General features: G+C 32.8%; 1 protein-coding gene across 3 annotated transcripts in view; it reads left to right on the top strand.

Moving 5' to 3' along the window:
• The window catches only part of rxfp1 (relaxin family peptide receptor 1), a 215,024-nt gene that overhangs the window by 133,522 nt on the left and 63,962 nt on the right, over nt 1–17,540 (top strand). For all 3 annotated transcript variants that reach the window (XM_073921122.1, XM_073921120.1, NM_001431298.1), the window contains 2 exons: nt 2,534–2,617; nt 15,599–15,704. In XM_073921122.1, coding sequence (XP_073777223.1) covers nt 2,534–2,617; nt 15,599–15,704 — 190 coding nt within the window. The remainder of the gene's footprint in view (nt 1–2,533; nt 2,618–15,598; nt 15,705–17,540) is intronic.

Raw genomic sequence — 17,540 nt, 5'->3', positions numbered from 1 at the left:
ATTTAACTGTCTATTTATTTAGCTATTTGGTTATTTATTTAACTTTTTATTTATTTATTTTAAACACAATTATATTTATTATTTCAAAATATATTACCAATTTTAAATATTTTCATAATATTAACAATTTAACTATCTATTTGTTTAGCTATTTAGTTGTTTATTTAGCTATTTATTTATTTATTTTAAACACAATTATATTTATTATTTAAAAATATATTACCAATTTAAAATATTTTCATAATAATAAAAATAATATATGCATCTGTCTATTTATTCATCTATTTAGCTATTTATTTATGTAGCTTTTTATGTATTTATTTATTTATTTATTTATTTATTTATGTAAAACAGTTTTATTCATTATTTCAAAATATTTTATTATAATATTAAATATTTTTTATAATAATAATAATAATGTAACTTTCTATTTGTTTGTGTCACAACTACCAGCTATCGTATTCCACTAGATCGCTGGTTCTCACTCACAACAACCATGGACTACACTTCCGCCTTTGATGGACTACATATTCATACATGCACTTCGCCCAGACACACATGCTTACTCATCTAGACTGATTACATTCGCACCACCTGAGGATTGTCAAAAAACTGATTGCACTCACTACTTAAGCCACACATTCACCCGTTCAGTTTGCCGAGTCTTGTTATCTGTCACAGTAGCATTACAACGCGTTTTCCAGTCTTGTTATCTTGTGTACCGACCGTTAGCCTTGTTAGCCTCTTTGTCTTTGCCTGCCTTTCTGACCTCTAGCCTGTATTCGACTGTGATTCTGGATTGTCCTCACACACCTGTTTGCACCCGTATTGACCACCGCTTGCCTGACTGTGAATAAACCTGCATATTGGATCTTACCTCAGTTGTTGGTGTTACTCCCCGTGGTTACAGTTTGTCTATTTAGCAATTTATCTATTTAAAACTATTATATTGATTATTTCAAATTATTTTATGCTAATTTTAAATATTTTATAATAATAATAATAATAATAATAATAATAAAATGACAAAACTGGACATATTTAACAGTATTCTTTAATGAATTGAAAGTTTTAAAGAACAGCATTCAAGGAAATATTTTATATATACCATAACTTTACAGTTGTTATATTACTGTTATGATTATTATTTTATTATTATCATTATCATAATAATGTTTTTACTTAACATTTTTTACTTTTAGATTTTTTCACTTTACAATTTTGTACATTGTAGGATAATATAGAAAATATGTAGTGCTTTTGTTTTTGATGATTTTGAAAATTATATATGTATGTACAGTTGAAGTCAGAATTATTAGCCTCCCTGTTTATTTCTTTGCCCAATTTCTGTTTAACAGAGAGAGAGAAAAAAACATCTCTAAACATGATAGTTTTAATAACAATACAAATAAGTGATTTATTTTATCTTTGCAATGATGACAGTAAATAATATTTTACTAGATATTTTCTAGACTTCTATACAGCTAAAAGTGACATTTAAAGACTTAATTAGGGTAATTAGACAAGTCATTTTATAACGATGTTTTGTTTTGTAGACTATCTAAACAAAAAATAGCTTAAAGGGTCTGATAATTTTAACCTTTAAAATGTTTTTTTTTAAAGTAAACTGTTTTTATTCTAGCGAAAATAAAACAAATAAGACTTTCGTAAGAAAAATATTATCAGACATGCTGTGAAAATGTCCCCTTACTCTTTTTTACATACATATATATATATATATATATATATATATATATATATATATATATATATATATATATATATATATATATATATATATTCATTACATATTCATATTCATACATTACAGAATTTCTTAGATTTTACACTATTATTAAGATTTAATTTTGTTGGAAAATTGGAGGGAAACTTTTTTTCGTTGTTTTTTTTTTTAGATTTCAACTCTCCACGACACTGCTTTCATTTTAATATTTTTGTAACAATGTTCGAGTCTTCTCTGTGACATTTGTTTAGTTAAACGAATCTCTCCTGCAAAGTCTTAATCTAAAAGTCTATTAAACCAATATTTTGAACAGTAGTGTGCATTTGCATCTGAATGCCCTCAAACATGATGATCCTGACAGTGATTGATGAAGGAGGAAAGAGGAAGGTCGTCGTTCATTTGTTTGTGACGTTAAGCGTCAGAAGACGGAAACGCCACCAAACTCACACCTATTTGCACTGCAGCGTTTCTTCATTTCCTCCGCCATGTCTACATTCAGCAAACAGTGTCAACATGATTGACAGAGGTTTGCTGAGTAGGTTAACCTGCTTCTTAAAAAAGAACACAGTCGAATGTGTTGTTCTGTATCCCCTGTGAGAACGACACATTTGTTCAACTGAAGATGCAGCAGAATCATTCTTATCCTGCTGAATTTTCCCTTGTGGATTTTGCTCTGTTATGAATGTATGAATCACAGCTGTGCCACAGAAAATGGCTTTGTTAACAGTTATGAACAGTGTGTGTCTGATGGAGTAACCCTTTACTTTTCTTGTTGTTTTTCTTTTGTAGGAGACAATAATGGCTGGCCACATCTCTTTGATAACTATTTTGGCATCCCCAGTAATAACCTTGGAAACAAGTCAAACGCCTGCTGTGAGTATGATCTCAATTCTAGATTATCTAAAGTTCACGCTCCAGGAGATTTGGATACTCGTAGGGATATTTTTTGGCACATTTTATTAGATACATAATGTATTCATTTACTGTAAAATCAGTTTGCTACAATATTTTAAACCATACACTGTGGTCACTCATTCTCTTGGTCAAAGGATTGTGGAAATAAATGCCTGGTTCAACTTGATTTTTGGCCACATTTTATTTTAAGGTTTAATTCTTGCTATTAAACTATTAACTACTACTTTAATACTACCTGTTTATTAATAGATATTAAGGAAGTAGTTGGGTTTAGCTATTCATTAGGGATGTAGAATAAAATCATGGTTTATGATCATGTGCTTTCGAATGAGATGCTAAAATGAGGTCCTTACTGTCTGTCAATAAAATCCCTGGTCAATAAAAATCCCAGGGCATTTCTCGTAAAGAGTAAGGGTGGAACTGTTCTGGCCAAATCTGCCCTTATGATCATAGCCTCCCACTCATCCCCATCCACCGGATTGGCTCTATCACTGTCTTTCCGCTCCACCTATATCTGGTGTGTGGTGAGCTCACTGGCGCCGTTGTCCTGTGGCTGCCGTCACATCATCCAAGTGGATGCTGCACACTCATGGTGGTGTGTAGAGACCCCCCTCATGATTGTAAAGCACTTTGGGTGTATAGCCATACACAATAAATGAGCTATATAATTACACATTACTTACTTACTTTATAAGTACTAATAAACGGCCAATATATTTATAATAGGCAGGTATACAGTATAAACCACTAGTTAAAAGTGAGAAGTTGTACTTAATGTACACTGTAAAAATATATGTTAATTAACAGTTTGCATATTTTAAAATGTAAAAAAGTCACTTTTTTCCTAAACTTTTCAAGGTTAAGGGCTCTATTTTAAGGATCTAGGTGCAAAGTCTAAAGTGCATGGTGCAAAAGCATTAAGGGCGTTTTTGAATCCACCTTTGCTCTTTTAAAGACTGACAAACAAGCTCTGCGCCTCTGCACACAGTCTAATGGCTGTGCTTATTCTCCTAATAGTCTCATCTCCCGTTCTTTTAAGAGTCAGTTGCGTCACTCCTTTACAAGGCGGACTTGATAAGTAGAAAAACTGAACACTTCAGTAAGAAAAAAACAGTTAATCAGACCACCTGCAGCGCAAGGATAAAGAACGAGCCTCCTCCATTCAGCCCCTTTACTTTACTCTTTACTTTACTTCTACTCTTTACTTCTTTACTTTCATGGATAAGGGAACTGTGTTGTACACACTCCCCTGAAGACATCCAATAGCCTACATATATAATTTAGTTTGTTAAGCACAAAGATTTGTTTCAAAACTGTTTCTAAATTCAGTTCTCATGTCCAGCAAACGAATAAATCAACAATAATAATGAAGTGTGGTCAAAAAACTTATCCAAACACACGTCATGATGCAGACCTCTCTAAAACCCCACAGGTGGACAAATCAAATTTTTTTCTTTAATTTTTTCATATGTATATTTGTGTATTGCTGTAAATCCTTTGTGTATTAAACAATGTGTCTGTGTAATAAACAATGTGTCTTTCAGCTGGTCAATGGCGCAGTCTATTTTAGTAAGTCAAAATAGCAACATGCCAACAATGCGCCCTAACACACCTCTTTTATAGACCACACCCATGAGTCCACAAAGTGGCACAAATGGATTTGCTGTTTAAACAACGGGGTGCAAAATAGAAAAATTAGGGTTGCGCTGGTCTAAAAACTGCAACAGATAGCACCAAACACGTCCTGCGACTTATTGCATAGGGTGTATAATAGGCCATAAAGTTTTTAGAAGAAAGATCAAGATTCAAAAGCATAAATAAAGTGGGAAAATAAAAAAAAATTAAAACACAAATTGCTAAATATGTAAAAATGCTAATTTTCTAATATTTACTACAGTTTAAATGTTACCTATTCTTTTCTGAGGTCAAATCAGCATATTATAATTAAAAATTTCACAATAATACTTTTTTTGCTAACACCGCTTATTTTTGATTAAATAAATGAAAGTGTAGTCTAAACCAGAGATGCCTAAGCTAGGTTCGCTTGCTGTATTTTTGTTTTGCTTATATCTTAGTGTAGATTAGGTAGTGCGTCAGAGACATGAAGATTTTCTTTTCAGTACTGATATATGTTTCTTTTGGATAGTTAGGGTAGAGGTTGGGCCAATAGAACAGCTTGTTTTGTTTTATTTATTTCTATTATTTTGGCGCTGCTCGCGTCTCATCTGTCTAACTCTCCGATCTACCTGTTCAAAAATTTTGTGTCCCATTTGTGTCTGTGATTTTCAATATATTCTAATATATTCTTGTAAATATTTATTGGTCCTTCTATATACAGTTGAAGTCAGACTCATTAGCCCCCCCCCCCGCCTTTTTTTTTTTTATATTTCCCAAATTATGTTAAACAGGGCAAAAAAAAATTCACAGTATGTCTGATAATAATTTTTCTTCTGGAGAAAGTCTTATTTTTTTTATATTCGGCCAGAATAAAAGCAGTTTTCATTTTTTAAAAGCCATTTTAAGGCCAATATTATTAGCCCCTTTAAGCTACATATTTTTTCTATAGTCTACAGAACAAACCATCATTATACAATAACTTGCCTAATCACCCTAACCTGTCTGGTTAACCTAATTAACCTAGTTAAGCCTTTAAATGTCACTATAAGCTGTAAAGAAGTGTCTTGAAAAATATCTAGTCAAATATTATTTACTGTCATCAAGGCAAAGATAAAATAAATCAGTTATTAGAAATGAGTTATTAAAACTATTATGTTTAGAAATGTGTTAAAGTAAATCTGCTCTTCGTTAAACAGAAATTGGGGACAAAAAATAAACAGGAGGGTGAATAATTCAGGGGGGCTATAAATTCTGACTTCAATAGTACATATTTAGCACTTATTATCACTATCTTTGTAAATAAACTCACTTAATTGCATTTAGTTAGTCTTGGTATTTTGTCCCTCACTTGTTGATATTGTGTGTTTGCTTGTGTGTTTCACCCAAAATTAATGTTATTCTCCTACCCCTTGACTGACAATCCTTAAGATTGTAACTGGGTTATAAATGTGGTTGTTTATGTTTTTGTTGCAATAAGACAGCATTTTAATTATGACACTGCATTAATTAATTTGCTTTAAGTAATAAAAAAAAAGTAATAAACCTTATGAAATAAATCAGGAAGTCAACCATGGCAACTTTAAGATAATTTGCTATATTTTCCTTCAACCCACGGTTCTCAATGATACCCTTTATACAAAAAAGTTTGGGCACCCCTGGATTAAACAATCTCATCAGCCTCCAACTTTAAGAGTGGTAGTGTATAGCTTAGTTTTCGTCTAAAAATTGCTTTATTAGTATTCATAAGCTGTGGTTTGTTTGTTGCAGTAGAGCATAATTAGTCCTGGATTTACATGAATTAGTCCTGGATTTTCATTAAGCTCTGTGTAATATCACTGTGCCTGGTACAGCCATGGTACGGCAGCAAAGTCACTTGATTATTACGCCAGAAAGAGAGTATAGTTCATATTAGCCGAGAAAATAGCTAATTTATTTGATTACACAATATAATTACAGAAAAGTCAAGCTTTAAATAGGAAAATTATCAAAACTCTTTAGTCATTTTTGAGTAGATGCTAATGGTCTAATCTGATTTAATTAACTATGCTAAGCTAAGCTAAAAAAGTGATCCTGCCAGACCTAAAGATTGACTGAATGGATAAAAGAAAATGGTCAAACACAACATTTTAAATCTAGTTGAGCTGTAAAATGAGCCTATTTTGTAAAATGGAGTTTCCTTCAATGCGTTTCAAGTGTAAATAGACCCTTACTCACGTAAAAATAAAAAAGATAACATCATAAAAATGTTTCTTGAATTATTTATTGAAGGCAGTTTGATCGTTTCAAAGTTTTATTACTCGGAGACTTTGGCAGGAAATGAAAGCAGATGAGGACGAGCGCTTATCACTCTTCGACAGCTCATATCTGGAGGCTTATGTGCTTTACCGTTGAAGCTGATAGGCAGTATTGATCACAGATTCATGCTCAGATGGAGTCTGGGAAGTCTGTGTGATATTATAGTGTTGCTGCAAAGCTCAAATAAACAAGCATAACAAATAAACAAAGATTTTTTTTTTTTGTGCATTTACTTTTGCCTGAAATATTGGGCTATTTTTGCAATGACTGAACAAGCAGATCTCACTTAATATGGCTGTGCAGTAGATCTATTTTGGTGCAGTTTGACAGCATGGAAATATCCAACCACACTGAAAAAAAATTATTAATTAGATTTGCAATTATTTTTTAACCTGAGTGTTTGCAAACACGTTAAATGGGCTGAATTTAAACACAAATTAAGTTACTGTACGTTCAGACTGAAAGCGGTAGCCGGAAGTCATTCATTTTCAATAGGAGCAGTGACGAGGAGCAGCGTGGCAGGTCTTCGCCAGTGTGGGTGTCGAGAAGAGTTGAAATCAAGTCAATTTTATGGTAATGAGCTATGACGCGGTTCAGTCACAGTCATCGTGAACTTTGATTGTTGCGGTCTTTGGATTTCCAATTATTTGCAATTTTTTTTTGACAGGAACATACATTAAAAAGTTACTGGCGAGTTACTAATGTGCATCAATGTTATATATATTTTTCTTTTAAAAAAGCGGGAATCTTCTGCAACAATACAAAACAGTGCTGCTTCAGAATATTTTATACATATGGGCACATATTGGATGATTAAATGGAGCAAAGCCACACCACATGCAACTTGATCTTCCGTAGTTAAATGAATTTTATAATAACTGCATAACATTTTCATGCAAGAAAGCCTGTTTGCTGCGGGAATGTAACTGATATGATATGCTACAACGGCCCCTTTAAATACGAGATCAATGTAGCAAATTTTGACGCTCATGCCGCCGGAGCTGAAGGCAGACAGCGTTGTCGCCAAGGAGGCCAAAACGACCTTTGATGCTCTCAACGCCTTCGGTATGAACACATAGTTAAACATTAAGATGTTTGTTTAAATCCATCCCATATAAATAGCTTGCAACCACTTACCTTAAAAGAAATGAGTAAATCCAACAAATCTCTTTTTTTCAGTGGAGTGGGATTTTGTGCAATTAAAAATAAAACTGCTTTGCATAAATAAATGAGTGCATAATGTTCTTTTGAGTATATGTTATCAGTGTTTAATACATTGTTAAAAAAATCCATAATTTTATGGTTTATTTCAGCAACTGGGGTGCCGTAAAAAATGTTTTAATAATAGCTGTGAAATTACAGAAATATATGGTAAAATAACGGATATTAAATTACAGAAATTTACCGTAAAATAACAAATATTAAATTACAGAAATTTGCTTAAATGTAAATTTCTGTAATTTAATATTCGTTATTTTCCTTTTTTTCCGGCACCCCAGCTGCTGGAAATAAACTGTACAATTACAGAATTTTTTACAGTGTATGTAAGTGAATCATTTCCAGAACAAACAGGAAATAAAAGTTACCATGATGGACGTCTGCTGTACAATTTCAGATTTCCTAGAACATGACGTCAGTAAATGGTTACTTTTTTGCAGCTATTTTGTTTTGCATGGAAGTAAATGGGTGACCAGAATTCCTCAAAATATATTTCTTGTTCAGCAGAAAAAAAAAAATCTGGAAGAAGGGTTTAATAGCGAGTTAATTTCCATTTCTTAATGAACTATATCTTTTAGATACATTTTTCTTGATCCAATCACAAGAGAACGACAATATATTCAGATGTAAATAGGGTCTGAACTGTTTTGTGCCTGAACACTTTGTGCAGGATTGTTTTCATAGTGTCAGTGCTCTTGTGGTGGAATGCATTGAATGCACAGCAACAAAAGACCGACATCTCTTTGTCTGCTGACCTAATTCTTAACATTTGTCAGATCAGAAAAACGCTATATTTCAAAATATTCATTCATATTCATAAGAAATATATGTATATCTTAGTTAAGTCTATAAATATTTGTACATTAACACAATTTTAAAAATTTGGCTCTCTACACCAACACAATCAATTTAAAATGAAAGAACAAGGTATGCTTTAACTGCAGACTGTCAGCTTTAATTTGACTGTATTTACATTCAAATCAGGTTAACGCTGTAGGAATTACAACAGTTTGCATATGTGCCTCCCACTTGTTAAGGGTCCAAAAGTAATTTGACTTTTGCCTTCTAAGCTGTTCCATGACCAGGTGTGTGTTATTCCCTATTTATCCCAATGAGCATAAGAATAAGAACAGGACCTGTGTTTGGATATAACTTTTTGACCACACTTCATTATTATTGCTTTCCTTTCACATGTAATTCAATGCCATTTTATTTATTTTTTTATTTTTTTGCAAGCAATTTTGTGAAAAATGTTTTGCATGCTATATGGGCATTTACATTTTTGTTTTACAAACTGACTTATTTAATTTCCAATTACCTTATCATGCAACATATTAAAAAGTATAACAATTAGGTTTGAAATTTTTAAAAATATTTAAAAAAGTTTCCCTTTCATAATTAATTCAAGGCTATTTGACATCTTTTTTATTTTGTTTGTTAGCAATTTAGGGAAAATTCTTTAAAAAAATGTTAAGCATATATGGTCATTTTGCTTTTTGTTTTAGAATTAATTATGTGACATATAAAAGATACACTCTCAGAAATAAAGGTACGCTAGCTGTCACTGGGGTGGTACCATTTTGAAAGGTACATATTTGGACTTAAAGGGTCCTTATTTATACCTTAAGGGTACATATTAGTACCTAAGAAGTACAAAAGAGTACCTCTTAAAATGTTTAGGTACTAAATGTATACCTTTGAGGTACCAATATGGACCCTTTAAGTACAAATATGAAAAGGTACCACCCCAGTAACAGCTCGCATACCTTTATTTCTGAGAGTGTATAATGGTTGTGCTTGACATTTTATTTCAGTTTTGACATTTGATCTCAACTATTCAAAAAACGTTAACGAAATTAATATATTTTAGTGCGTTTCACATTTATATCAGTGCTATTTGACATCTGTTTTTGTTTGCTTTCATCTTTTTAAAGTATGCAAAATGGATATTTAAACTTTTGTTTCACAAATTAACTTATTATGTGACATTAAAAAGTACAATGATTATGTTTGTTTATCTCAATTTTGACATTTTAATGCAACTATGCACAAAAAGATTGGTACATAATTTTAGTACGTTTCACATTTAATTCAAGGCTATTTTACATCTTTTTTATTTTGTTTGTTAGCAAATTAGTGAAAATTGTTTCATTTTTTAAGCATATGGTCATTTTGCTTTTTGTTTCACAATTAATTATATGACATATTAAAAGGTATAATGGTTTGATAGGTTTGATTTTATTTCACAGTTTTGACATTTGATGTCAACTATTCAAAAGTTTACAAAACTGGTACATTTTAGTAGCTTTCACATTTATTTTCAGTGCTATTTGACATCTGTTTTTGTTTTATTTCATCTTTTTAAAGCATGCAATATGCACATTTAAATTTTTCACAAATTAACTTATTATGTGACATCAAAAAGTACAATGATTGTTTTTTATCTCAAAATTTGGACATTTTCATGCAACTATTCAAAAAAGGTTTACAAAATTGGTACATTTTAGTACGTTTCACATTTAATTCAGTGGTATTTGACATCTTTTTTATTTTGTTTGTTAGCAAATTAGTGAAAATTGTTTCATTTTTTTAAGCATATATGGACATTTTAGTTTTTGATTCCCAATTAACTTATTTTGTGACATATATAATGTCAAACATAATCATTGTACTTTTTAATCTCAAATTTTTGACATTTGATTTCAACTATTCAAAAAAGTTTACAAAATGAATATATTTTAGTACCTTTCATATTTAATCCCATGCTATTTGACATCTGCTTTTGTTTGCTAGCAATTTTGTGCTAAATAGTTTCATTATTTTAGCATACTATATGGTCGCTTTACTTTTTGTTTCACAAATTAACTCATTATGTGACATGTTTTGCTACGGTGTGTGTAAATGAGCTTTCATAAACGTACACTTCACTGCTCAGAAATAATTTCCGATCGCTAACATTCTCCTTCAGTAAGCTTAGCTCATTTACATGGCAAAACAGCTTAAGCAGTTTCAATTATCGCCGCTGTGATGCAAACATACCCTACATGCACCCCAGCACATGGACCATTGTTAATTAATGAACTACAAGCAGAACCAAACGACCTGCGCTAAAACGGCTCCAATAACCAATTAAAATGCAGCCCAGTTGGCAGCGGTGACTCTGCCTTATATTCGTCCCCTCATTACCAGCACATTTAGCTCTGGAAATACAAGTTGATTGGTCTGCAGACAGTGTGAGCTTTATTTTTGCACCATCTCTTCAAATTAGTCACCGTGGGCTTTTTCTGGTGTATGTCAGAATTCAGTCTCTTTTCTTACTGCATGCTTTGTTCGCTCTTTGTGCTTTCGCTTCCTCCCCTAATGCTTAATACAGATAAGACTCTGTTGGAACAATGCATTGAGCCACAGATGGCCTGTCGAGGCATTTACATTATCTGGATACACGCTCTATCTGGCAGACCATATTCAACCGCACCATCAGATTGTGCGTGTTCACTTTCAGGCTTTACTTGCAAAGATTTTTGTGGTGAATCTGCTTTTTGTTTGATATAATTAGAAATGTAAAGGTCAAATGTGTGATTTTTGTGCCAGTAAATTAAAATCAAATATTATTTGAAAAATGAAAAAAGTTTGGGGTTTTGACACTAAGGGCTCTATTTTAACGATCTCGGGTGCAAAGTCCAAACCTCATGGCGCAAAAGCATTAAAGGCATGTCCGAACCCACTTTTACTTTTTTTAAGGATGGAAGTAAGTAAAGTTTATTTATAGGGATGTAACGGTATTGTAAATACCGTCATACCGCAATATTAATTTTTTTCGATATTACTGAAGTCGCATGACTCGGTAAAACTATAGGTCTTCTGAGAAAATTTGCTCAGGCGAATGAAGCGAACGGGAGGTAGCGAAAACTACAATTCCCATCAGCCCATGCTTGACCATCATCCCTTGCGGTCTGTTGTCGCTACAGATCCAGTAATGCGGAAATGGAGTGTGCTGCTAGAAGCGGGGATGAAAAAGAGCTGTAAAACTCTAAAGCGGGTGTTGTCGCCGCGCGCGTACTGAATAGCGGTGTTGTCGTGCGAGTTCTTATCAGCTGTGTTGTCGCGCGCGTACTGAATAGCGGTGTTGTCAGCACACTGTTCAGATTGATGCAGACATGAGACCTCTATCTTATCCATGGTTTGTCCTCTCAAGTGGGGGAAAGACAATGCACAACGTTACCCACTGCTGTCAACCTGGGCCAAGTCATATCTCTCTTGTCCCAGAAACCTCAGTCCCAAATGAGAGGGTTTATTTTCTGTTGCAGGGGACATTGTAAATACCCAGAGATACCAGCTTTTACCAGATTATATTTATATGATAATTTTCCTTTAAACCCATCTCTATCTAAGTGAGTAAGTGATTAAATGTTGAATGTGATGAGTTTTCAACACTACTAAATTGAAACTTAATTTTTTTACATGGTTTAATATTTTTTTGTTATTAAAATTGAAGTTCCTGTTTCAAAGCTTACAGATAGATGGCTAATTTGTATGTCATTGACACTTTTGGCACTTTTTTGGAGTATTTTCATAAGTTTTGTTTTTTCCTGTAAATGATTCAATAAATACCGTACTGTGACATTCATACCGAGGTATTACCGTACCGTGAAATTCTGATACCGTTACATACCCTATTTATTTAATAAAGCACATTTAACTTCAGTCTGGCACTGACCAAAGTGCTAAAAAAAACCGTAGCACACATTTTAAAACAGTAAAATAACAATGAAAGTAATAATAAGAATAATAGTATTACAACAACAAAGCACAATAAAGATTAAAAGCCTGGGAAGGCAATAAAATAAAAATGTGTCTTAAGTCTGGACTGAAATATATAGAGAGAGAAAGCACTCGTAATGTCTGGTGGTAGCTGGTTCCACAAACGTGAAGCAGCAACTACAAAGGCTCTATCCCCTTTCACTTTAAGTCATGACTAAGGAATTTGCAGTTAAATTTTATTTGACGACCTAAGAGACCGAGGAGTTGACTGTAGGTTAAAAAGTTCTGATATATAAGAAGGTGCTTGCCCATTCAGTGCTTTAAAAACAATAAGACCAACAGACACTGAAAAAGTGTCTGTTGCAACCGATGAAGTGCTAAACCCTTTATGCCCACCCAATGTTCCAGACGTGACATAAGGATCTACTGTATCAAAAGCAGAAAATCTGCTTAAATCTGCATTAGTGCCAGAGTCTACAGACAGCAGTAAGTCATTCAACACTTTTAACAGAGCCGTTCAGATGAATACGATGTGCAGTTTGCATCCCGGCGCATGGTCTAACAGGGTTGTGCTTATTCTATTAATGAGTTATGGGTGTGTTTTGAGCATAATGTGCATTATCAGTCTCATCTCCCATTCCCTTTTATGGTCATTTGCGTCATGCCATGGCGCATTTACTTTATACATGGTGTACTTTGTAAGTGGAAAAACTGAATGGACAAACTGAACGCTTCACTAGCGAGAAATCAGTTTGACAGGCCGTCTGCTGCGTGAGGATACAGAACGAGCCTCCTCCATTCGGACTCTTTACTTTCTCTTTACTTTTACTCCATCACTAACCGGTGATTTACGCACTTCACTGAAGACATCCATTAGTCGACATGTTTAGTTTTGTTTAAACGCAAAGATTTATTCCAAAACTATTTCTATATTCAGTTCCAGCAAAGGAATAAATGAACAATAATAACAAAGTGTGGTAAAAAAACTGAGTTATATCCAAACACACATGCTATTCTTACCCCATATGGTGATGCAGACGTCTTCAAATTCCGACAGGTAGACAAATCTAAACTTGTTTTCATTAAAACAAATATAAATATGCATATAATAAATACTACTGCTAATAATAATAACTTTATACTAAGAATGATAAGAATAAACAAGAATAATAAGAATTGTCATGAATTAACTGAAAAAAGCCCCCTGAGGTGAGGCATGGAGGTTTTTATATCTATAAAGAAAGTAATAATTTTTGTGACATTTTAATCCTTTATTTTGTTTCATTTGTAAAGATATTTGAGTGTTGCTCTACATCCTGTGTGTATTAAGTGTTTGAACCTGCATAGGCACATAACTAACACGCTGTGCGCTGCACTATAGAGCAGCTATTAGTTGGTCAATGTGCGGTCTGTTTCAGTTCCTCAAAATAGCAATGCGCCATCAGCCTTTAGCTTGTGACTCTGGAGCTTTGGAAACTTAAATACTATATATATATATATACAGTTGAAGTCTGAATTATTAGCCCCCCTGAATTATTAGGTCTCTTATTTATTTTTTCCCCAATTTCTGTTTAATGAAAAGAGGATTTTTTCAACACATTTCTAAACATAAGAGTTTTAATAACTCATTTCTAATAATTGATTTATTTTATCTTTGCCATGATTACAGTAAATAATATTTGACTAGATATTTATCAAGACACTACTATACAGCTTAAAGTGACATTTAAAAGCTTAACTAGGTTAAGTAGGGTAACTAGGCAGGTTAGGGTAATTAGGCAAGTTATTGTACAATGATGGTTTGTTCTTTAGACAGTCTAGAAAAAATATAGCTTAAAGGGGCTAATAATTTTGTCCCTAAAATGGAGTTAAAAAGATAAAAACTGCTTTCATTCTAACTGAAATAAAACAAATAAGACTTTCTCCAGGAGAAAAAAAATATTATCAGACATACTGTGAACATTTCTTTGCTCTGTTAAACATCATTTGTAAAATATTTAAAAAAAAAGAAAAAAATTTAAAGGGGGCTAATATATATATATATATATATATATATATATATATATATATATATATATATATATATATATATATATATATATATATTTTTTTTTTTTTTTTTCTTTTTTTTTTTTCTTGAAATTAAATAAATGCTAAATAAACAAATAAATTTACAAATGTATTACAGATAGTTGCCAATCAAATTGCCATGTATTTGTACATGTACATCAAATAATGGCACTTTTTTAAAGTACGTTATTTCAAGTGGCTGCTAGCTAAAACATTTTAAACATTTTTATTTAGTTTACCTTAAAGCTAACATATTAAAAACTAATCTAAAATGATACAAATCTACAAACACTACAAAATTTTATTAAAATGACCAATGCAAAAAATGTAAACAATGTAAAATTAAAGGAATAAACTAAAACAAATTAGAACTATTAATAAAACTGCAATAGTCACTGGTTTAATTATTCATTCATTCATTCATCCATTCATTTTTGTTTTTCTTTTATAATTTCAGATAAAAACATGAAACTTGGCATATAAATGCATTTCGAATTGTGAATAGAAAAAAGTAATCTATAAAGTAACACTTTTTGTTTTCTTCTTCAACAATTTCTATTGTCATCTTCAAATTATTAACTAAAGTGACTGTTTCAGACTGGTTTTTCTAAACACTCCCCCTAGCTGTCATTGATCAAACCACATCCCAGTTCCACCTTATTGCATGAACATTTTATTCTAATAAACCAACCTTAAATGCTACTTAAAGAGGACATATTTCAACATTAAATTATACACGTGACCTGTAAAGTGTGTGAGCCCATATTAGTCAAATTGGGAATCTATAGAAGAACGTATCCCGAAAACACTAACTGACTGAGACCAGTTTGCAGAAATAATTCAGTGCCTATTAGTTCAGCTTGAATGTTCACATATTAAGCATTCTCACTTAAATGGCAGATCAAACACACTTTAGAACACTAAGTGGTCTGCTAAATGACCAAATGTGTGTGTAAAATGTGTCTTTGTGTCTCACAGTGCTCGGGACCGTCCCGGCTGAGTGCCAGTGCAGAGATCTGGAGCTGGACTGTGATGGTGCACACTTTAAAGACGTCCCAATGGTATCCATTAATGTCACCATGATGTGAGTTTCTTGCTGCAGTTTTTGAGTTTGTGAGACTCTGATTGGATGTGTACGAAATGTGGCTGCACACAAGCAGGCTGGTTTGTTTTCTATAAACGCTGAGCTTTTAGGGGACTGAAGAAACATTGGTGCTGCCAAATAATTCATGAATTTTATGGCTATGATCACACTGTAATGTTTCAACAATTCATAATTACACTTAAAGGGATAATACACCTGGAAATTAAGGCAGGGAGAACATGCAAACTCCACACAGAATATATATATATATATATATATATATATATATATATATATATATATATATATATATATATATATATATATATGAGAAAGAGAGAGAGAGAGAGCAAAACAGTGTGTTCTCTGTTTTAATTTCTAATTTATACTTCTGCATTGTGCGATCTACCTAAAGAACCGCAGATGTACATTTCAAGAGTTCTCACTTAGATATGCTTAGTATTTATAACAGGTTTGGCATGCTGTCCCGGGAGAGAACCCTGAGCTCGGAGATATTTGAGCCCAGGGCTCCCGCCTGGTCAATGAGCATATCAGGAGATCAGAGATCAGGTAGGTCTTGAGAGCTCCCCCTTTAGAAAAGGGAGGATAAGGAGGAGATGGGGTGGAAGAGGGGATTGTACCAAAACGAAGATAGAGCAGTAGGGAGAAAATTATCCATTTATAGTAAACTAGGATCACTCTGATTGGATTATTACTGATTACAGATGCTCAATGATATCACGTGCTCCTCTTAAAATTAGTTTATGAAATTTCAATTAAATGTTATTAATAACAGTTTCATTTTGCAAATGCCACTAATTATTGTAAGATGATTTGCTATTCAATGCATACTGAATTTTGAATCCTGTACATTTTTTACATTTTCTTTACTTTTCCTGATGTATATCAATGACCTCCCTTAGGTAATTAAACATTCAGATTCTTTATTGTATGCAGATGACACTGTACTTTTTGTGTCTGGATCGAGTACAGACACAATTAACAATAAATTAAATACAGATCTTCAGCATTTACATGAGTGGCTGCAAGACAATCATTTGACTATTAATGTTAAGAAAACAGAATGTATGTACTTTTATTCACCTAGGAAAAAAATATCCATATCCCATCCCCCCACTTTCTCAAATCAAAAACTTTCCATTGTATCCACATATCAATATTTGGGAATCAGTCTGGACTCTCACCTCACTTATTGTAACCATGTTCAAAATGTTTATAAAAAGCTGAAACAAAAGCTATTTGTTTATGGCAAAATTAGGACAAATTTGTCTTTTTCTGTTTCAGAAACGTATCTGCATGCCATAATCTTGACTACCTTGTCCTACTGTCTGCCTATTTGGTCTCTCACAACAAATGATATCTTGGAGCCAATAGCTAGACTGTACAATAGGGCCTATAAGATACACAACAGACTTTCTGGATGGACACATCACTGTTTTGCTCTATCACTTTCTAAAGCTTTAACATTTCAAAACTACATTATGAACACAGGTGTCAAACTGTACTATCAAATTTTAAATAGCTCTACCTCAGCAAAATTACCTAAACTTAACACAAGGACTGATCGTTCCACCAGATCTGTAACAAATGGATGTTTGCCAGTACCGGCTTTTAAAAACTGTTATGGACAGAGATCTTTCTTTTATGTATTCACAAGAGTCTGGAATGAGATCCCACAACATCTCAAAACAATACCAACGCTGAGACTTTTTAAGAAATCCCATGCTCGTCATCTGATGGTCAACTATCGCTGTAGCCACTGAGATAGTAGCCTGCTTTTTTTCTTTATCTTAAATGTTTGGTGATTGTTTGTAC

The sequence above is a fragment of the Danio rerio genome, chromosome 14, assembly GCF_049306965.1.
Source record: "Danio rerio strain Tuebingen ecotype United States chromosome 14, GRCz12tu, whole genome shotgun sequence".
In the NCBI taxonomy this organism is placed as follows: domain Eukaryota; kingdom Metazoa; phylum Chordata; class Actinopteri; order Cypriniformes; family Danionidae; genus Danio; species Danio rerio.
The sequence above is the reverse complement of the archived record's forward strand: the minus strand, read 5'-3'. Positions and strand labels throughout refer to the sequence as shown.